This window comes from Chanodichthys erythropterus, chromosome 10, assembly GCF_024489055.1.
Source record: "Chanodichthys erythropterus isolate Z2021 chromosome 10, ASM2448905v1, whole genome shotgun sequence".
NCBI lineage: Eukaryota > Metazoa > Chordata > Actinopteri > Cypriniformes > Xenocyprididae > Chanodichthys > Chanodichthys erythropterus.
The window spans coordinates 43270181-43293923 of record NC_090230.1 but is presented as its reverse complement, the minus strand read 5'-3'; the positions used below and the strand labels follow the sequence as shown (position 1 = coordinate 43293923).

The window sequence follows — 23743 nt, the reverse complement described above, 5'->3', positions numbered from 1 at the left end:
ATTGGGTCTATACAAAAGTCACAAAGCTTATCCTCTATCGGGGCTTGAAAATAACCTCGCCATGAATGGTTAAAATTGCTTTTTAAATGCCATGGGCTAGCGCATGTCAATGTTATTCACGTTTCAACGCTTAATGAGTTTTCATTGTATGTAGCCTAAATATGTAACGTATGTACACGTTAAATTTATGATTTTCGTCATTGATTATGAGAAACCTTGAAGTCTTTCATAATGAAGGCGCTAGGGATAGATTCGCGCATGCGCGGACAGCCATAGCGTCTAGGTTTCCACGGCAACAGTTTAGCAAACGAAACGTTACTGACAATGAACTCCTTTCGATATAAATAGCAGGTAAAAATCATCAAATCTGGAGCAGGTCAATGGATTTGTGTATGAGGTAATGTTTTGATGCTATAGAATTGATTTACATTATGTCAGCGTTTAAGGTGCCTTTCCACATTACAAAATGGGTTAACGTAACACATCGCTGAATTGGAACGTCAGTCAACAAATGAACTATCAACATTTAACACAAATAACGCTCAATAACGTCGCTAGCTGAATTAAGCTGAACATAAATGTGTTTAACTACTATTAATGTTGATTTTGTGACATTAGCCATGAAGACAATCGTCTCAGAGTAACAACGCCATCATGAGTTCAACGGGCCTGAGGGGCTGGAACAGCCAAAAGTAAAATTCAACATGATCACAGACTCTAGTCCAAGGAATAATATGCCAGATTTGCCACTGATGTGGGACTCCCTTGAGTCAGATACTGAAAGTTTGGTGCAGGAGAAGGAGTACCAGCGAGAACTTAAGATGCGCATTGACCTCCTCTCTGCTGACAACTCCAAACAACATTGTGCTCAAACTGACAGTGAGGAAGAGCATCTTGATGTTTATGATAGTCTGGATCTGAAACAAAGAAAGATGAAGGGACCACATGAGCCACTGAGGTAAGACAAAAGTTTAAGCTATTTCCACCTCCAATAATAGTTGAAATGGCATTTCAAGCTGTCTTCTGTGATGTCAAATGCTATTTCATCTTATATAATTGTCATACAGGAAGTTTTATGACCTCATATTAATTGAGAGACTACGTTGGATATTTGTCACAATTTTAAAGGATAGTTCATAAAAATAAATAAATAAATACATAAAGTTATGTCATAATTTACTCACCATCATGTCTTTCAAAATCAGTACAACTTTCTTCTGTGGAACAGAAAGAAGATATTTTGAGAAATATCAGGCCTTTCTTTCACTCACACAATGGAAATCAATAGTAACCTGAACTGTTTTGTTACCATTCTCAAAATTCTTAAAAACATAATCTTTTATGTTCCACAGAAGAAATAAAGGTATGCAGGTTTGGAATGACGGTAGGTAAATGATGTTAATATTAATGTTAATATCCTAATGTTGATATCCATGTAATTTGTCAGCTACGCAATTGCAGGTGGTTGTTTGTCAAGTCATTGCTGTATTTTGATATACACCATCCATATGACTCCTAAATGCCTTTGTAGAGGTGTCATACATTCAAAGTCTGTTTATAATATCTGTCAAGCACACCCTGTTCCAAAGCTCAGAGGACTGTTGCATGAAACTCATTCCAGTTGCTACCCAGGTAAGTTTGAGATTAGTTTGAGCAAACTCTGGTTTTTCAGGCTCAAGAAGTTTTTAGCGGTGTTCATTGCCATAACCTGCTCCAGTCTAAAGCAGGTTTTATTCTGGGTTACAGAAAACCGGACCAGCCGGCTGTGAGCAAAGTGACATAATCTAATGCAATAAAGCCACTTCACTGTATCTCTCACTCCAAATTAAAGCAGTTTCTCACTACAAAAAAAGTAACTGTCTGTCTTTGCCTGCTAATTATTCATTATATTTATATTATATGAATTATACATACACACACATACATATATATATATATATATATATATATATATATATATATATATATATATATATATATATATATATATACAGTTGTGGCCAGAATTATTAGACCCCTTCATAAATTTGATCAAGGATGACTCTAAAAATAAATCTGCATTGTTTATCCTTTTGATCTTTAATTCATAAAATTAGCAAAAATCTAACCTTTCATTGAAGGAAAAGAATTGAAAGTGGGGGAAAATAACATTAAGAAATAAATGTTTTTCTCCAAAACACGTTGCCCACAATTATTAACACCCCTAGAATTTTTTATGAGTAAAATATCTCTGAAGTATATTCGTATTCATATTTAATTTTTTTTTAGCTCACCGGGGTGATCATGAACATGAAATTGTCCAGCCAGGACTTAAACATGAGGAAACACAAAGGACAAATTCCCATAATCATTCATCACAATGAGAAAAAACAAAGAATATAGTTCTGATGTGCAGAAAAAGATTGTTGAGCTTCACAAAATAGAAAGTGGCTGTAAGAAAATACCTAAAACCTTGAAAATCCCCATTTCCACTATCAGGGCAATAATTAAGAAGTTCCAATCAACTAAAGATATTACAAATCTGCCTGGAAGAGGACGTGTGTCTAAATCGTCCTAATGCGCGGTGAGTTTGAGTGGCCAAAGATCACAGCTGGAGAATTGCAGAGATTAGTTGAGTCTTGAATCTCAGAAAGCCTAAAAAAATTATCAAACAGCACCTACATGACCACAAGTTGCTCGGGAGGGTTTCAAGAAAAATCCTCTGCTCTCATCCAGAAACAATCTCCATCATATTCAGTTGTCAGACAAGACTGGAACTTCAAATGGGACCGGCTTCTATGGTCAGATGAAACTAAAATAAGAGCTTTTTGGCAGCAAACCCACCAGATGGATTTGGTGCACACATGGATAAAAAGTACCTCATGCCCACGGTCAAATATACTGCTGGATCTTTAATGTTGTGGGCCTATTTTTCTGCTGGAGGTCCTGGACAACTTGTTCAGATATTGTATCATGGATTCTATCAAATACCAACAGATAAAAAATCAAAACCTGACGCTTCTGCTAGAAATCTTATAATGGGCCATGGTTAGATCATCCGTTGGGAAAATGATCCAAAACAAACATCAAAACCAGCACAAAAATGTATCACTGAGCACAAAATGAAGCTTCTGCCATGACCGTCCCAGTCCCCTGACCTGAACCCTAAGGAAAATGAGTGGAGTGAACTGAAGAGAAGAAGCACCAACATGGAGCTGGGAATCTGAAGGATCTGGAGAGATTCTGTATGAAGGAATGGTCTCTGATCTCTTCTCAGGTGTTCTCCAAACTCATCAGGCGTCATAGAAGAAGACTCAGAGCTGTTCTCTTGGCAAAAGGAGGTTGCACAAAGTATTGAATAAAAGGGTGCTAATAATTGTGGGCAACGTGTTTTGGAGAAAAACATTTATTTCATAATGTTATTTCCCCCCACTTTCAATTCTTTTCCTTCAATGAAAGGTTAGATTTTTGCTAATTTTATAAATTAAAGATCAAATGCATAAACAATGCAGATTTATTTTTAGAGTCATCTTTGATCATATTTATGAAGGGGTCTAATAATTCTGGCCACAACTGTATATATATACACACACACACACACACACACACACACACACACACACACACACACACACACACACACACACACACACACACACACACACACACACACACACACACACACACACACACACACACACACACACACACACACACACAAAGCATTTTAAATGATTAAGCTTATGTTTTTTTGAGTTCTTTGCAAACCTATATAAATTATTATTTAAACTCTGTTGATTCACTTGCATTGAAATAGTCTTTAAGCTCCCTTCTCAAACTTTCATTTCAGCAGCAGTGTTTGTTCTTGACTTGTAAACGCATTTAAATTCATTACATTTTTCATAGCAATCTCTTAATCTTCAACAGAGAAGTGAACTGCGATGACTCTCTCACAAGAAGTGAATCAAACTGATGCTTTCCGTGTTCCATGTGATTGGCTGTTCGCTGCACATGTCACACTTTCACGTGCATGCACTCCAGAGTTAATCACAAACACGGATCAAACCCTGAGTTGACAGAGAAAGTTATACCGGGCATTGTGAACCTGATCTAAACAAGGTTGGATTTGTTCACTTTCGCGTCAACTCTAAACCTACTCTGAAACTCAAGAGTTTGTTCAACTAGCTTCATGCAACAGGCTTCTGGTGTGGTGGCGATGACAAAATTAAAGAATGTGTTGGGTTCTTTCTTTTTTTTTTTTTTTCAGTTCTTGAGCAGAAACAGTTCAGAGAGCAATCTGATCACATCTGTATGGTCAGTTTCAGTCTATGATCATAATGAAGTTACCTTTTACTTTAGACGCATATCTAATATACTGTCGGCTGCCTTAAAGGGTTAGTTCAACCAAAAAAATTAAAATTCTATTATTAATTACTTATCCTCATGTCCTTCCAAACCTGTAAGAACTTTGTTCATCTTTAAACACAAATAAAGGTATTTTTGATGAAATCCGAGAGCTTTCTGTCCTCCGATAGCACTTTCCAGGTCCAGAAAGGTAGTAAAGACATTGTTAGAATAGTCCATGTGACTACAGTGGTTCAACCTTAATGTAATGAAACAACAAGAATACTTTTTGTACACAAAAAACATACAAAAATAACTGCTTTATTCAACAATTTTTCTTTTCCCTGTCAGTCTCCTGAACATACAGCTTATGTTCATGTAGTAAACAGTGCAGTGCTTCCGGGTTCTATGTCTGAACGCTGACTCATTATTGGCCAGTCCCTGCGTCAGCATCACATGTATGCATCATGCTGCTCATGTGTACAGTGTCAGCCAATACTGAGCCAGCGCTCTGATGTAGAACCTGGAAGCACTGCACTGAGTTCACTATGTGAAGAGCGAGGAGACTGACAAAAAAAAAGAGAGGAAATTGTTGAATAAAGTCGTTATTTTTGTTTTGCGCAAAAAAGTATTCTTGTTGCTTCATAACATTAAAGGTTGAACCAAGTCACGTTCACTATTTTAATGAGGTCTTTACTACCTTTATAGGCCTTGAAAGTGGTAATAATGTCGCAGTCTATCAGAGGCCAGAAAGCTCACTGATTTCATCAAAAAATATCTTAAAGGCTTAGTTCACCCAAAAATGAAAATTTGATGTTTATTTGCTTACCCCCTGGGCATCCAAGATGTAGGTGACTTTGTTTCTTCAGTAGAACACAAATTATTATTTTTAACTCCAACCGTTGCGGTCTGTCAGTCGTATAATGCATGTCAATGGGAATTCAAATCTATAAGAGTCAAAAAAACAGGCTTGTGATGACACATTCATGTCCTAAGACACAAAACGATTGGTTTGTGCGGGAAACCGAACATTATTTATATAATTTTTTACCTCTAAAACACCACTATGTCCAACTGCCCTGCCATTCCGGTTAGTGAGGTCAAAAAACGTGTTCTGATGATGGAAGTGATCTCTCGCTCTTTGCTTCAATGAGTGCAAGACATCACTTCCGTTGTCAGAGCGAGTTCAGACCTCACCAACCGGATGTGGAGGGCAGTTGGACATAGTGGTGTTAAAAATCATATCAAATCATAGTTGGAGTTAAAAATCATCATTTGTGTTCTACTGAAGAAACAAAGTCACCTACATCATGGATGCCCTGGGGGTAAGCAGATAACCATCACATTTTCATTTTTGGGTGAACTATCCCTTTAATTTGTGTTCTGACAATGAACAAAGGTTTTACGGGTTTGGAATGACATGAGGGTGAGTAATTAATGACAGAATTTTCATTTTTGGGTTACTTGTAACTAGGTGTGAATCAGAGGTCAAAGTACAGAAGAATGAGCCAAGCAATAAACTTACCAGGATCATAACTGTCATAGTTAAGGTGTGTCTTCCATCTGTTACTCAACTATTTGTCATTTAATTGAATTAATGTACTTTATATTTTAACATGTGAAATATAGGTAAAATGTATTAAATTGACTAAAAATAGCAATGCAGGCAAGCATTCATGTATTAGGTTGTAGGCTAAGAACCGTGTATCAACGAGAGTGAATTGCCTATTGAAAGTCCCTCTGTTTTGAATGTCAGGTTTTGCTTCTGTTGCCGAAATAGCCTGAATAAACAATGCCAATACCTGAAAACACTAAATGAAATACAGCACCGCTAAAATGACTATGAGCTTTTTGTGTTTAGCTGCTCTGCAAACAGCCGAGATGACTGACAGCTTTTATTCACATGTCTAATAGATAATGACAGTCTTTGAAAATGATGTTTGTGCTTGGATTTTAATTGAGCCAAAATACCCACTAATTTTTGTACTTTCCGAACAAGTGTTCTCATTTAGGGGAAATTAGATTTTTAGTTTGCAGGACATTACCACAATGAGGTCTCATTCAGCAGTCTGTTAAAAAGCAGTTGCTTTTGTTGCCAATGAATGAACGAGCTCTCTGCGCTGCCGGAACACAGATTGCTGGAATCTGAAGTGTGGATCACCGCATCTGTCTCCACTCCTTCATCTCCGGCCCAACTGTTGTGTCCGCCACTCAAAATCTGCCTCGGGATAAAAACGGGAGGCGTTTGTTTTAATTTTTTGCAGACTGATAGCTGATGCGCTGAAGAGGTACTTAGCCCCATGCATAGTTTTTTTCATTATGGTTATGGCAAACCTCGACAAAGACTTTATTGTCCAAGCGGAGCAGCTCCCTCATCATATTTTCATGCTCAAGAATGAAATGCTGCAAATGAATGGCGTGCAGCAATATTTAGCACAATATCATTGAAGCTAATAACTACCCATTTAGTTTACATCCTCTTTACTGCTCACATTGTCTTTAAAGAGACTCAAGTGTTGCATTCAGAATGAAATGAGCTGAAAGCAATAGTCTGTGTTTCCTATTGGATTTAATTCTGACACATTTATTAACACAAGAGAGACTTTGCATGTTAAAGACCCCGTCACAGCTGCAAGCCCACGGCGCATTCTCAAGACCATGTCGGTGGAATCATTACGGAGCCATTCCTTGCCCTTTTGCCCTCATTGGCTGAAGTGCCATGCATCCAGGCAGCCTCGTATTTGGCATCATGGGATGTGAAGTGCATCTTGTACTATTCAGAGGCACACAACAAAGAGGCACTCTTCTAATTATTTTAATGAGATCTTTTCATCCAATGATGCTAGGAGCACATTAGGTTGTAGTTTGAACCTATTTCATATGTTTGAATTAGCCATTTGCAAAACTATCCCCAAATTGTGGTCTTCAGACCCATAGTCATTAGAGATAAGGGAAGGCGGTGGGGGGAGAGACTACAACACGCTATTACCATTTCGCTTCAGCTGAGAAGTGTAGCTGATTTTTTTTCTTGTGTTTTGATGGCTGTTTGAGGCATTCAGACTGTCTTACTGACAATGAGACGTACCCAGCCTGCTCTTCAATTTAAAGCTAAGTGTTTATGACTTATTTCTTCTTAACTCTTTTTGAAATATTTCAGACAAACTCCCCCTGAAGATGAATACGCATACTTGCGCTACGACCCAAACTGGAGGGAGAATCAGGAAGGGGGTCTGTTTCTCAACCAGCTAAATGGGAGACTTTCCCTCGACTCGTTTGAGGAGTCTGAAGATAGTCTTGAACCTTTCGAGAGCACGGCTCTAGGTAGCAGACAAGATTATGTCATTGTCAGTAATCCACCTACAGTTCAGATGGAAAAGGCTTCATCCCAGCCACCTTCATCTCCTTTCCACCTGCACCCACAACAGGAAGACCCTCCCAATCCCCCCGAATCTAAAAGTTCTTGCTTGTCCTCTGAAGGCACGCCACGGGATGATGGAGAGCACCTGAATGTCAAATCAGTTTCTCCCCAGAAGAGAAGCTCTCGATATATTTCTAATCCAAGGCCAGTTAGAGCTAAGGAAGACATTGTGGAGCGTAACAAAGCAACTCTTGGTATCAACACACACAAGCAGGGGTCTTACCTGAAGGCTCATCAGCAGATGGAAAAACCAGATGAAACAAAGCAAGTAAGTATTTTTGGAATCTTCCTTTAATTTAGGGAAAATAATTGACTTATTTCTTATTTTTTTTCTCTCTTACATTCTTTATTCTCTCCCATTGGAACTGCATGATTAAATTTAGCTTATACCATATTAAAGTAATTAATTGGAAGCATTGGTGACCGAATTGAAGTCTCATGGTTCACCACTAGGGGGTGTACTAACACAGCATACAGTCAATCTCAGATATTGGGTAGTTTAGGCTCAAGGCTAGTGTTATTCCAGTTTCATGCGAATGATGACTCCATTCGTATAATTATTTTTTAATTTCCCAATATCTAAATGAAGTAATTGCTATCATTTTTTATGTAATTCACCATTAATTTAAATAACTACATAATGACTGCATGTCATTGCTGTCATTAGTATGCCTATATTATAAATCTCATTTTGTTCATTTTTGTATTCATATTTGATATATTTTTAAAAGCACTTAAGCACTGAAGTTAACTGCATTTTTCACTAAAGTTGTGATTTAGTATAAAAAAAGTTTTCTGAATGTAATCTGTGTATTTAGTCTACATTCCTTTTTATGTATTTGACTGTTTTTTAATGCACAAACAAGGCCATATCATGACCTGACCTTTATCTTTGCTCTTTTTTTAATCTGAATAAGTGACCTTGGTGTTTTCATTACTCATGGTTTTAAGGAGACTACACTGCCTGTGTCACGGAAATTAATTTGGCAGACGCAGAGTCTTCAGATGGAGCAGAGAGAAGAGAATGAATCATTTCTGTCTATGTAGTGCCTATTATGAGTTGATCTGCACAACAGTGGCTGTTAAGAACATCAGAGGGGCATGGTTACCAATAGGCTCTTAGTTATCAGTGCACCTGGCCCAGGGTATAATTGGCAGGATTGGCTTGTCTGCACACTGTGGCCCATGTGTATTTGCTACATTTAAGACCTTACCCAGCCCATCTGAGCCCAGTCCCACCTTAATGTCTCACATCAGCTGCATTAGCATAGTGAAGAGCCGTTAGCATTGTGACATGGTAAACAGAGCAAAGCGTTCCCCGCTTTAGACGGTGCCCTGAATGCACCAGTGGTGCCCTGGTATGAATTCAGCACATTGTCTTTCCAAGAAATATGGTGCACTGTCAAGTTCCATTTACAAGGCGGCATTGTAAGTCTTAAAGAGGCGGCTCATTGAAAAATGTTTATTTTGAGTTTTTTTTTTTTTTCAATGTCTTTTGAAAAAGAAAACTGGCAACTTCAGGATTTCCCCAAGAAAATAAGCATTCAATGTTGCCTTGTTTATTTTATTCTGAATGAGAGTAAATCAAAAATATCATTTTAAAAGATTAAGAGATGCTCTTAAACCTGTATAGATTTTTTGAAAAGCCATTGAAAGGGATTGACAGATATGGATAACTCAGTGTGAACAGGTTGTCCGTAGGTACATCCCAATTCACGTATACCTATGCACTATTCTATGACGTTTTTAAATATAAAAAATTTGAGTAGTGTGTTCACACTAGTGTGTTCAAGTGTGGAATGTTGGACACATGCACTCAACTGTAATTACGTGGCGGAAGGGAAAGGGTCAGACTCTGATGTTGAATGACAGAATAACCTTATAACATTCATACACTACATGTATGAGTACATAGTGCATAAGTTCATAGTGTGTAAGTGCATAGTGTATAGTGCGTCATTTGGGACACAACTCGTGTATTATTCCAAGAGAGTAAACAAATGTTTGCTTGTTTATGAAAAATATTTGTCAGGTCCATTTTTATCCCAGGTAAGGATTAATATCTAATACATTTAAATATGATTATTAAACCAACCTGGGCACAAATAATGATTATTTATATATATATATATATATATATATATATATATATATATATATATATATATATATATATATATATATATATATATATATATATATATATATATATATATATATATATATTTTTTATTATTATTTATTTATTTATTTTTTTTTATTATTCACAGCACATTGATATCAGTTTTTAAAATTATGTTAAAAAGATAGACTTGGAAATTCTTAAAAATGAAAGAAATCAGTTCCACATGGCAGACTATTATACAACAAGGCTTTTGCTGTACAGCATAACACATGAACAGCAATTGAAATACTTTGGCCACTTGGTTAAAGTTTTACTTTTTCTGTCATTTGCCTACTATGAGAGAGCACAAAACCTCATGCCTTACATTCGTTATGTAGCTAAGCGCCTGTTCGTAAATTTGATACACGGCCTTTACTTTTGCCCTTTTTTTGTGGCCCCGTTTCCTTCAAAGGAAATAAAAAGCCCCTCAGATCCCATCAGTTTTCGACATCATTATCGGACCGCGTCTGTTGGGCTTTTAAAAAGCCACTATTTACTCTTTCACAAACCCCTAACTCCCGATAATTAGCCGTGTTATTAAATGTACACAATCTCATAATGCACCAACTTCCTACCGGCGTGTGTGGGAGTGATGATGAGCTCCAGCAGAGACCCCTTTGATAAAGACAGAAGTAGCAGTGCAATCTTCTGCCATTGCACTCAGCCCCAATCCCTCGTCATCCCCCAGACCCTCACTTCAAAGCCAGGAACATAATGTACAATCTCTTAATAGCTCTAGACCAAGGCTCCACGGCTCTCTGCCACTGTATACCCTACCTCAGTGTAAACACCTAATCAAGATTGCCTGGGCGGTCACAATAGCAACCAAATGCAATTCAAGAATTGCGGCCCTTTGAAGTCTTCATCGCAAAAGCTGTGTTTCCCAGTCTTGAGGAAAATGGCAAGCTCCAATCGTCTGACTTTGTTGTGCCACGTCTAGCCCCAAGAGGCAATTACGGGCCCCAATTTAACAGAATAGATATTACACAGCTTATGAAGCTCAAAATGCAATTTTGTTTGATCATTTCCTCAATTTGATTGAGATTATTAAAATGGCAGACAAAAGGCAGTGGTCGTGGATGGGGCAGAGATTGTGGCCTGCTGCGGCTAAGAGGACATGAAGGGCAGGTCTGTGATGTCTGCTACTCACACACCTGTTACAGCACAGCTCAATCTATCCACACGAAATGATACTTGGCCGATACAGGAAAATGAGCTGGATGCGCAGCCTCCTATTAACCGTGCAGCATAACAAACAACGGATATTGCAATACATTTTTGCCCCAATAGATATTTTCATTTATAATGAGGACCACTACTATGAGCATTTGCGCATTGCCTGGTCGTTGTTTTGCAATGCTGTTTTTGGTGCAATTTCCAAACTTTCAATTTTTTCTTCAAGTTCACACAGTCCGATTGCTGTATAAAAATATGAACGTCCGTCCGTCCATCCATCCATCCATCCATCCATCCATCCATCCATCCATCCATCCATCCATCCATCCATCCATCCATCCATCCATCCATCCATCCATCCTTTTGGAACCACCAATTGAAGATCACTGGCGCAGTTTGGTGTTTTCCCCTAATAAATAACTGTCCACGTCTCCCAGTAACGTTGAAGGCTATTCACAAATCAGTACCTTGCGCACATGGCCTTTCGCTAAATACATAGACCAGCATGGCTGCCTGTTTATTGATGGATATGTTACAACTCAATCCACTCACTGCTGCATGTGTCTCTTTGACCTTCCTCTATTCACGCTTTCAGAATTAGGTGCATGCATTCAGGGACGCCACAAGCTGTCAATACCATCGATCGCTGAGAATTGTCCTCAGCAGCCAAAGTGACTGGAAGTTTACTAAATGATTTTCATTACAGCATTAGCTGTAGATATTCCGCCTCTGAACGGGTACATTAAGAAAAATTGAGAGAGTGCACTGATGTAACGTGGATGTATCTAGACACTTATCTCCGAACTGCTTGGAGAGAATCATTTTTAAAGAGAATCAATAGAGCACTCTTCTAGACACATGTAGGTTAGGTCAGGGGAGCTGTGGCTAGTAATTAAGAATAAAAAGTTGATCGTAAAAAGTCAATTGAATTGTTCGCCAGACACTCAGGGTCGAATTATTTTGTAGGCAAACCTGACTGGCTGTCAGCTCCGTTTTTGAGTAGGTGGATGATAAATCGCAGTTGTCAGTACACGTTTACACCAAACGCGGCGTGTAATTTATCGCCCAACCATTTCTTCTCATTCTCACGGATGTCTTTGTTTCGCTCTCACGGTGAACAGTTCACCCCTGTTGTTTGCAGTCAATACTTGAATATAAATGCGAGACGAAATAATAGCATTTCATCGACACGGCAACAGGTGAATTGTTAAAAGGAGGCTTATCAAGCAGTCACTCCCCTGACCCTTCTTTCTTCTCTTCCAACAGCCCAGGAAAACCTCTTACGAGACTATCAGCACTCGTAGCCCGGAGAGTCTAGACAATGTCCGGGATCCCGAGCTGATGTGGCTCCAAAAAACACAAAAACTGAAGGTAGAGCTCACTTTATTGATTCCATCCATCTCTATCTGTGCAGACGTAGGTGGGGCTGCTTGGCACAATCCATTGGCCTAATGCATAACAGTCTGCGAGGGCTTCCTCTCAAGATGAAAATGTCTGCACAGTGGGCACACTGTCACACGGGATTTCATTTCTGCTGTGATGGACGCAATTTCTGATAGAGTTGTTCAGGCACAATGGAGCCTCTGAAATGTCTTGAAAAGGAGCCTGTGCCGAGGAAAGAGGGGGAATGGAGAAGCATCATTATTTTGAGCACTTGAACGGTCACCTTAATGCCGGCAAGCAGAGGAGTGTAAATATTTTCCCATTAAGAATGGTGCAAGCTGGTGTTGGCTAAATCAGAGGCATTACATGCTGAGGCACAGCCCCAGACCGCACAAGAATAATGTCCGTCGGTCCCCCGTGCATGCCAGGCTCACCACAAAGAAACATTATATAAATGCTCCTGTCTTTCTTTCCTCTCAATAGCCGTGAAGCCATGGTTATATAAGAACATATCTCTGCTCAATGGGATGGATTCTTTTAGCCCTTGCCCTGAAATATTTAGAATTAGAGTGCGTAGGACGCCATTGTCAAAAGCTTTGTCATGGTTGTATTTGTAATTTAATTTTTAAGAAGCATTATTTTGTGCAAATGGATTTTGCCCAAAGAGCCCTCTTCATATTTGAGGAAATTATTTTATTTATGCTAATACCATTCTTTTGTGCCTTCAGACTTTAAAAAAACATCTAGAATTTAGCTTCATGTCATCTTAACACAGAATCCATTTTCAGTGCTTTGGTCAGATTTTTGGCTTGCTTAGTTGAGTTTTAAAAGATACTTAATATTTAGTAATATTATCAATTGAACTGCACTGACACTATCAGATGAGAACAAAACTTGAATTGAATTGAGCTGGATGATGGCACCATTGTCTTCTGTAGAGCTGCTTTACAGCTTTATCAAAATTGCTTCATAACTGATGAATTTTGCAACATCGACACTGTTATTGAACTGAACTGATAACGACTAACAAAGTTTGGAGGAACACATTCAAATGATCTAACTAATCATCAAATAACTCCAAACAGCAGTCATCAATCAGCAATCAACATGTCTATCCAATCAGCATGAGTGGAGACCTATATAAATACGCAGTCGACTTACCTATGTTTTTTGACAGTTTCTCAGCATCCCTCCACCACCCCGTCTCCTCACACTCGCCTGGTTACTTTTCTAAACCAGAAATAATGGGGGGGGAGTACTCTGGGTTCTGGCCAAGAGCTCAGAGCCCTCTCCTCGGGCAGCACGCCAAATATGCATACTATTACTGCCTCATACGCATATTAACTATCTGATTACGTGTAAGTATAAACTCGTGAATGTCTTCTGTAGAGCTGCTTATAGCTGAATTGATGAACTTAATCAACATCAACATAATTGATGAATTGATGAACTCCGTTAATGATATCGAACACTGCACTAACTTGAACTGAATAATGACACTATTGTCTTTTTAGAACTGCTTTACTGCAGAATTTGAATATGTTTCATATTTGATAAAGTTTGCATTATTAATTCTGTCATTTTCCTGTTTATGACTGTGAAAGTGCTTTGAAACGATCTGTATTGTGTAAAGTGAACGTTACTTGACTTGACTTGAGATTTTAAATAAATCTTGATTTTTACCCAATTATAGCAGAGCCATAAAGAGAGGAAGGAACCGAAGAAGAGGGAGCGAGCCAACAGCCACCCAGTTCAGCTCAAGCCTCCGGTTCCTGAATCCAAACCCAGAGCGCACCTTAAACTCCGTACAGAGAGACACATCACCAGCGACGATCACCTATCGCAGGACTCTGAGGAAACTCCAGTGGCCTACATCCATGACCCACCACAATCTGGACTTCCATCTCACACTCATGCTCCACCAACCGTCAACCTTAACATAAACCTCCACACACCTGCCAATCAAGCACAACCACTGAATCTTTCTCAGAAAGAGACCATTTTAACTCTTGTTTCTCAAGCACTGCAATGGGACAGGCCTGATTTGTTTAACCCACCCTTTTTACAACCAGGTTATCACCCCTCTTTGCTTCCTAATTCAGAAAGGCAGTTGGGATTGGCTCCAAAAGCAGTTGTATCTTCCCCAGCCCCCTACTCTGGAGTGGTACACGCTGTGGACAGAAGTGTTCCTCAGAGGCATGCAGGGAAACCTCTTCCCAATGCGTTTGAAAATTCATCATTCAAGAATTACAACAGAGTCAGGCAAGTCCACAAACTTACTTTATGCGAGTATGCCAACATGAACCCACAGTATTTAGTATGGATGTTCATAGTATTTTCACACACTATATTGTTCTTAAGGCTGTGGTGTGTCATTTTTAGTCTTAATGTGGATGCTTGATGGCGGTCATATTTAGTTTTACCTGTTTATTATAATTAAATGCACAATATGTAAGATTTTTGGATTAAAATATCCGAAAACCACTAGAACAATTTTTTTGACTTATGTACTTACATTGTCCTAAATATGGAATGTTTAAATCCAGTGAAATAAGCAATTTTAACCAGGACCCGGACCATGTCCGCGTGTCACCTATCAATGAAATCATTCTGGTTTTATTTTGTAAAAATCATGAAAACACCAAAGACGCTTGAATATATTATGTGTTTTATTAGACAGGTGGGCAACTGTTTGGTTACATTCATCGACAGAAAACTAATTGTTATATAGCTCAATACAGTAAGTCTTATTGTTTAAATCTTGTTTTCTTGATTTACAGCGAGTACCATGTTTTACCATGCCTAATATCGATCTAGCTTACTGCAGTGTGCAACGAGTGTGTCATAGCAGCCGCCGAGTGAACGCAGAGTAGCATTGTAATAACTTTCAGCACACAAATGTATCTAATATGATAAAACTGCGCTGCTTTACCCCACATACACTTGACTGGAAGAAGCGGAAGCGGTGACTGTGGCATAATAACAGCTCCGCTGCTCTCGAGATGTGTGTCGCGCTCGTCTCTCATTAGCAAACACTCCAGCGGCCTCATTTCTGCTTGCACAGCACTCGGCCGTGCTCTGCTTCATACTACAGTAATGTTAATAATCTCATTCATGAACATGATTTCTGCCCGAGTCCCATCCTGATTCTTTTCCACTGGCTGTAAACATGAAAACAACACCTCCCATGATTCTATGAAATCAAGGCGTCATCAAGCAGTGCCTTTGTTTTGAATAAGCAACCTCTAGCGGCAAAAATTTACATAGTGTGCCTTTAAAGCATTAAAGGGTTAGTTCGCCCAAAAATGAAAATAATCGTTAATCTTCGGAACGCAAATTAAGATATTTTTGTTGAAATCCGATGGCTTCCTCTCTCGAGATCCATAAAGGTACTAAAAACATATTTAAATCGGTTCATGTGAGTACAGTGGTTCAATATTAATATTATAAAGTGACGAGAATATTTTTGGTACGCCATAAAAAACAAAATAACGACTTGCATGGTGATGGCTGATTTCAAAACACTGCTTTCGGAAGCTTCGGAGCTTCGGTTTGGTGGTTTGACACGTGATCCGAATCATGATTCAACACAAAAGATTCATAACGCTCTGAAGCTTAATGAAGCAGTGTTTTGAAATTGGCTATCACTATATAATACATAATTTGTTTTTTTTGGCGCACCAAAAATATTCTTGTCATTTTATAATATTAATATTGAACCACTGTACTCACATGAACTGATTTAAATATGTTTTTAATACTTTAAAGGATCTCGAGAGAGGAAATGTCATTGCTGGCTATGAAGGCCTCACGGAGCCATCGGAGTTCAACAAAAATATCTTAATTTGTGTTCCGAAGATGAACGAAGGTCTTACGGGTGTGGGATGGCATGAACGTGAGTAATAAATGACAGAATTTTCATTTTTAGGTGAACTAACCCTTTAGATTTGTTTGCATTTTTTTTTTTTTTGTGAGAAGCATTACGTAAAAAAGCTCAGGGTGATACAATTGTTGTGATGTCACAATGAAGAAAAAGACTTACCTTATTAAGAAGAAGTCCTTAAGTATTCTAGCATGATCTTTTATTATTTCTTAGGAAAAAAAAATTTTTTTAACAAAATGGCTTCACACCAACAAAACCTTGCTGTGCAGAAAAAAATAAAATAAAACAGGAAATTATATCTCTGAGAGGACCACTGCAGACCCTCATGAGTGTGATCTCTTAAAATGTCCTATAAATTTACCTTTTTATGAGAAGTCATGTTTAGATAGTATATTTTCTATATATATATATATATATATATATATATATATAGAAAAAAATGTGTTTATTATTTTTTTTAAAAGATCTTTACCTTGAACAGTATATTTAAAACATTGTTTGAACAAATGGAAGACAGTGTTGGAAAACTATTCTTTTGAACTTTTTTTTTTTGTCATTTTATTTATTTTTTTACATTGTTTTATTGTTTAGGCGAGACACCCCAGGTGAATAGGGTAAAAAAAAAAAAAAAAAACTAATATCACATACTTCCCCAGCTGATTGATTACATTAAAAATTGCAAAGATTTTTTGTATTACAAGTTTTCTAAAATCGGATTGTTTAAATATGCAAATTAGGTGTTATCTAATTAAATATGTGCTAATTTGCATACATTTCTAGAACAAAAATCTGAATATTGGATGAAGTCAGGTTCAAAATTCTCATTTAATTTTTTGGACATATTAAATTAAAAGGTTTTTATAGAAGGAATTTTGGATATCTCTTTTTATCACTCTATAAATCAGAATATACTATCAACAGCCAGAAAAAAAATAATTTTCACCATTTTTTTAGGAATAAAATGTTGTATAAAATCAAGCAAATTATATATCAACGAATCCCTCTGTAAAACCTTCAGAATATAGATCGGAATAAAATTGTAAAGTTTGGTGTATATAAGTTCTGCTGAAGTGGAGATTTCTGACTCAGAGCAGAAGAAAAAACTAATTTTGAGGAAATGGCCTTTAAAGATACGTACTGTAATTGAAATCTATAGACACAAATAGATAAACTGCTATAAAACATAAACTTAAAAGTGTATTTTGGATGTTTTCTTTCCACAAGTCTGAAAAAACACTTGATGAAAAGCCAAAAAGCGCAAAATGTCAAAATGGACCGGTCCCTGAAAAAACAGTATTTTTGCCTGTAGTGTCTCCCCTTAATTTAATTTTGTGCCACTAATGCCATAGAAATTACACACTGCAGCTTTATCAAATAAATTCATTTTATTGGTGTTTTAATAATGAATTTAGAACATGCAATATGCAAAACATGTTCCTAAGCCTTGGCATTCATGATGTGCTCCATGTTTCTGTAGGATACCAATGCTAAAATTGCCCACATCTCCTCAAGTGGAGGCCAGCCACTATCCACCTGAGCTTTGGCCTAATGATGAGGAGAGCTTGGGACCCTTTGTGCCTCCAACACAGATCTCTGCTCCTTACACGGTGCTGCCCCCTATAGGCCGAGCTAATGGCAACGACACGGAGCTCGGCTCGGATAGATCAGAGCAGCAGCTGAATTCAATCCACAGAAGCAGCTCAGAAGGTTACCTTTCACAAATGGAAAAACACAATCAGCTGAAGGCTAAAACAAATTATAAGGTGTGTATGTGTTTTTAGTTAATATTCAGCGTGCTTTGTGTTCATGCATCATTTGTCTAGTATGCCACTTTTAGCATCTTAAACCCTGAAACTGCTGAGCTGAAAACAGGGTTTCAAATACATTTAAAATATTTAAAAATATTAAATATTATATTATATATATATATATATATATATATAAATATAATATATAGATTTTTTTTCATAATGTAAATGAATTAAATGTTACTTTAATACATATTGAAATATTTTAGATTTTAGTAAAAGACAACACTGAGTCATTTTAAAAAACCTTGATTTAAACCCACATCGCACAATTCTTGTAATAATTAGCACTGTATACAAAACAAATAGCGTAATGACTACAACGTCCTGTTTATACTTAGTAATCATCTTTAAGTTGCCATGACAGTATCTCAATGGGGCCTGCTGCAGATGTAACGATTATTGTGTGGGCCGATTCAGACAGCAGGTTAATTGTATAAGTAATTGAAGACACTCTTAATTGCAATGAGATGATGATATAAGGCACAGTCACAAAGACGACATTGAAAAGCGTTAGAGGATAAGGTGATTAAGCAGCACCCCCATCTGTGCGGACCAGGGCTGGTAAGATGGTGATTTGCATTTAATGATAGCCTCTTTGTCCTCTAGCACCTTGAGCTCTGCAGGAAAGTCCCTCTTAGGAGCAGACGTACTCAACAGCAACGTGCGACAGCCACAGATAGAATATTTAAGTTTACTCAACAGTTGTCCATTCAGTTGAAGGAATGTTAAAGGGATGCTTCACATAAAAATCATTTATTTGTCCATGCAATGAAAGTCAATGGGGTCCAAAGCAATATTGGACCCCATTGACTTTCATTGTACGGACAAAAACTTTCACTACGCGGATTAAAAAGAAAAAAAAAACTGATGTGTTTTACAAAAGAAAGAAAGTAACACAGGTTCGAAATATAATAACAGAAGAACATAGATCAGTAAAGTGTTCAGTGCTGCATGAAGACGTCACAATTTAATGGTCATTATGTCATGGAACACATCCACTTGATGCTGTGTCCGGATTATACGGTTCTTAGACCATAAAACAGATTGCTTTCCTGTGAGAAGCTTGCTCTCCTCACCTTGATGTGCCCGCCATCATGTCTCTTAGGATTATGGGATAAATTTGTAAAACAGCTAGTGTGGCAGCCCAAGGGGAAGCAGATCAGAGTGGAAAACAGCCATCCTGCAGTGTCCATGACCAATGGCTGAGTCCTGAGAACCTGAAGGAGCCTGACCTGATTAGCTCTTTTGTATGAGTGCACCTTAAGATCAAGACTTTTTCTCACAGTATCTTTGCTGTTTATAACAGTCGTACGGATAATAAATAAATATTTATGCATTGCAAAATGTCTTCTCAGGCTTATACGCTGAAGGACTACAAAAGCATGCAACAGGAGGTGAAGCTTGGAGGTCTTGGACCAACAAACACAATACCAGAAGCTGTGGTAAATACTCACTTCAGAGTGTATAAAGACTTAAGCATCTGTCGATATTCATAAATGATGTTGTTAAATCCGAATAATTTGCATGTGTGGAGTTGTACGAGAAAGACTCAATGGGTAATTGGTGCTCTCTTTGTTGAATATTGATTTAGCTAATCCCTAATTGCTACATCCAATTGTCAAGTACGGCCGTGTCTCAATAACCCCTTCTTTTCATTTCCTCATGAATTTAAAAGACTTGTGTTTCTGAACACAATGGATATGGACCAACTAATCTAATGAGCATAGCTCTCAAAAAGCAAAGAGAGACATTTTCAAGCTCGGCTGATGTAAAATGTTTATGTGAAATAACTGTTTTTGCACCACTCACAGCCTGGGGGAGGTGTTAACGCTGATTCTGGAGGGATGATGAGTTTTATTTGCTGCTGTTGAGTAGCTACATGGATGGATGTACAAAGAAACAGAGGGGCCTTAGGGGAGAAATGGCTTAGGTAATTAAAGCTCCCTTTTGTAATCTCGCTGCTCTTTCTTTCACTGCTGTCAGGCAGAGAAAATTAGACGACAGAAGCTGTATTCAAATGTGATCCGCGAACAGAACAAGAAGATAAGTAGGATTCCCTCTCTGTCGGCCAAGGACCCAGTGGGCAGTGATGACAAGGACATCGTTCCCAGGAGGAAGGTATAGGAGAATCTCATTCTGAAAACATGAGCTTTACTTAATCCGTAAATCATATATCTTACATCCAGAGTGGTTTACATGTGTATATGTCAATATTTATTTATTGTTTATATATTTATATTTAAAGCTGCAGTCCGTAACTTTTTTTGTTTAAAAATTATCCAAAAAAAAGTACATAACCAGCCAGTGTTCAAAACTATCTCCTTACCATACCCCGATTTCCAACGGTAAGCTTGTAAAAATGTTTTATAATAAAATCGTTACTGGTGGGTTTCTGCGGGAAATTCGTCTTTACGTCATTACGTCACGTCATGTTTACATAAAGGAGTCCCAGCTAGTTGGCTATATGGCATGTGAGGATGCTGCAGGTGATGGATCATTTATTGCCTTTTCTCATAGCAGCTGAAATAATTAAACTGCACTTGATGGTGGATTGTAATTGAGAAAGGTCCACATGACAATCATCAGTGACAACTGGAGATTCACCTGTAGTCAAAAGCGAAAGACTTCGGACTGTGTAGTGGCTACAGAAATTGAAATCTACAGGTAACGCTAATACACACTAAATACACAGTCACGCAATGCTGATGTTGTTAACATTAACAATTTGAGAACAAAGTATAACAATAATAATAATTTGCACGGCTTGATGTGATCTGAGCTAAGCGATCGTTAGATTTAATCATTTTTACAGTATCCACACCAATGTGGTGACTGACAGCAAACATTAGATTCATCTGCGCTGAGGAGCCATGCTGATGCACAACCCACGTAAAGATGATAATTCCGCAAATAACTGTAATTGCAAGTTTCGAACAAAGTTGATGACAAAGTGGCAAAACTTACAGACTGCAGCTTTAAATTGTGGCCATAACCTTCATGTGGATATATATAAATGTATATAATACAGTACTGTGCAAAAGTCTTAGGCATGTCAGTATTTTCACCCCCCAAGAAAGGTTTTAAGCCAGTAATTTATATCTTTTGCTGTAGTGTGTCAATAGGAAATATCTGTTCACATTTCCAAACATTCATTTTGCCATTAATTGTAATAATCCAGTGAGATTTTTGAATACACAATAAGACTGATAACAGCCGGGGCTCCACATGGAGATCAGAGCTCACCATCATCGAATCCATCTGTGATTACATGAAGAAACAGATGAAAATGAGACAAACCAAATCCAGAAGAACTGTGGCCGTGTCTCCAAGAGATTTTAAGAAACCTGCCTCCAAAGCTACCTGAAAAATGATGCCCAAGTGTACCTGGACAAGAACTGTTTTAAATGCAAAGGGTGGTCATACAAAATATTGTTTTGATTTAGTTAATATAACTTTATTGATAAATAAAATCTATTACAACAGTATTTTTAAAAAACATCCTCACTTTACAGCATTTTTACACAAGTGCCTAAAACTCTTCACAGTACTGTATCTTTGCAGGCAGGTTTCTTCAAGCATCTTAGAGACACAGCCACAGTTCTTCTGGATTTAGTTTGTCTCAGTTTCATCTGTTTCTTCATGTAATCACAGACGGATTTGATGATGGTGAGATCAGATCACTGTGTGGAGCACCGGCTGTTGTCAGACTCCTTGTGTATTCAAAAATCTCACTGGATTATTAAAATTAATGGCAAAATGAATGTTTGGAAATGTGAACGGATATTTCCTATTGACACACTATAGCAAAAGATATAAATTACTGGCTTAAAACCTTTTTTGGGGGGTGAAAATACTGACGTGCCTAAGACCTTTGCACAGTACTCCGTATATATATATATATATATATATATATATATATATATATATATATATATATATATATATATATATATATATATATATATATATATATATATATATATATATATATATATATATTGAATTCAATTTCAAATCATTTTTGCAATTTTATTTTGACCAGGCTTTAGAATATGCCAAAACTATTGCAAAGCCCAAACCCCCTCCAAAGTCAAAGGACAGACCCAGAGAGCAGCCCCAATATCTGCAGGAAACGGACCCAAACCATCTGGCCACTCTGGAGATGTTGAGACGACACGAGGATGAGAAACGTGCTGTGGCTCGCTTCAGAACCATTCATGCCGTTTAACCTAAAGCCTTTATTTACTAAGAAGCAACACGCATACATGAGTTCTGTTAATTGTACTTCTATATAATCCTTATTTTTCCTTGCTTTAACTTTGTGTGTTGTGTATATATACCTGATACTTCTTGTAATCCTGCTCATTTGCAAAGCACTGAAAGCGGAACAGGTGTGTAGCACATACTGATTCCAAAAAAATTTTTTTTTTTTTTTTTTCTTTTCGATATAAAGAAATCTGGAGTGACATGCTGTGGGGTTTTGTTGCTTGGCTATGCATTATCCTGCTATTTTCCCCTTGTTTCAATAGGTCTGTGCACAAGAGCACCAATCTCTTCAAGCACACCTGGATGCACCATTAACCCAGTGTAACGTGCCGTTTTCTGTCAGTTCCCGGCTATTAGTCTGATTATATCCACTTTCGCCTGCCCTTTTCTTTCACCGAGAGAAAAAAATAGGTCAAATAAGGATGACACTTTGAAGCCTCCCTTATTAGAGCCCACAAACTTGTTTTCTGTATTTTAAAGTGATAATTTTCCCCCTAAAACAAGCTCAAGCACCTATTTCTTTAATGGAAGCTTTAGATCGTTATCAAAGAGCTATTTACTCCTATGTAATATTTTAATTAGATTATAGCCTCTATTTAACCCATCATGTCTGCTTTGATACTCTGTGTTTTCAGTGTTAAGCCTCAGAGGCGAGGCTAATAAATGCTGGACCTTTTGAATTAATGAGAAATGTTGCCTTTCCAGACCGACTCTCTTTGCATCTTTTTTCTCTCTCTCTCTCTGTTTCCTGCCATTGAAATCAGTTAATTGAAGGGGTCTCTCTCAACCGCACATGAAGGAGGTTGAATTAGCATCCCTTTTTACGGATTGGGAGACTGAGGCAGGCTTTGATCTGTGGACAGTGCTGAAGGAGGCGGCAGGCCCCTGAAAATGAGCTGATGGCTCTGCTATTAGAGCAACATGCAGATGCGTCCATGTGTTGCAAAACGCTTAATCTTTTAATTGATCACCTTCCGCACGGCCTATTCTCTTGCAGTTTTTTATTTTCCCCAGCTAAATCAGAATCACGTTTTGAAAACGACATGAATCGCTTTTCAAAGGATGGAAGTGTGCCACATACCCTGTTAGTTTTTTTTTTTTTTTTTTTTTTAAAGGCCTGTTGCCGTAAACACTACAAATGAATGCGAGCAACCCCTTGCAACACGTGTTAACATTGTAGATATTTCATTTAAATGTTTCAGCTTTAGATTTTTTTCTAATATAAATTCATATTTGGTTATTTTAGGACACATGTTGAGTCATAAAGTATGCTTTTAGAGGCGTATAAAGAATTTTTAACAAAACTGGGGAGTGAATTA

General features: G+C 37.7%; 1 protein-coding gene across 1 annotated transcript; it reads left to right on the top strand.

Annotated features, from left to right (window-relative positions):
• Nucleotides 1-689: 689 nt before the first annotated feature.
• Nucleotides 690-22417, top strand: jhy (junctional cadherin complex regulator). The gene is made up of 8 exons (XM_067399264.1): nt 690-958; nt 7481-8009; nt 12348-12452; nt 14158-14726; nt 17825-18110; nt 19514-19600; nt 20142-20276; nt 22201-22417. The coding sequence occupies exons 1-8, from the start codon at nt 705-707 to the stop codon at nt 22384-22386; spliced, it is 2151 nt and encodes a 716-aa protein (XP_067255365.1). The 5' UTR covers nt 690-704; the 3' UTR covers nt 22387-22417.
• Nucleotides 22418-23743: the final 1326 nt, after the last annotated feature.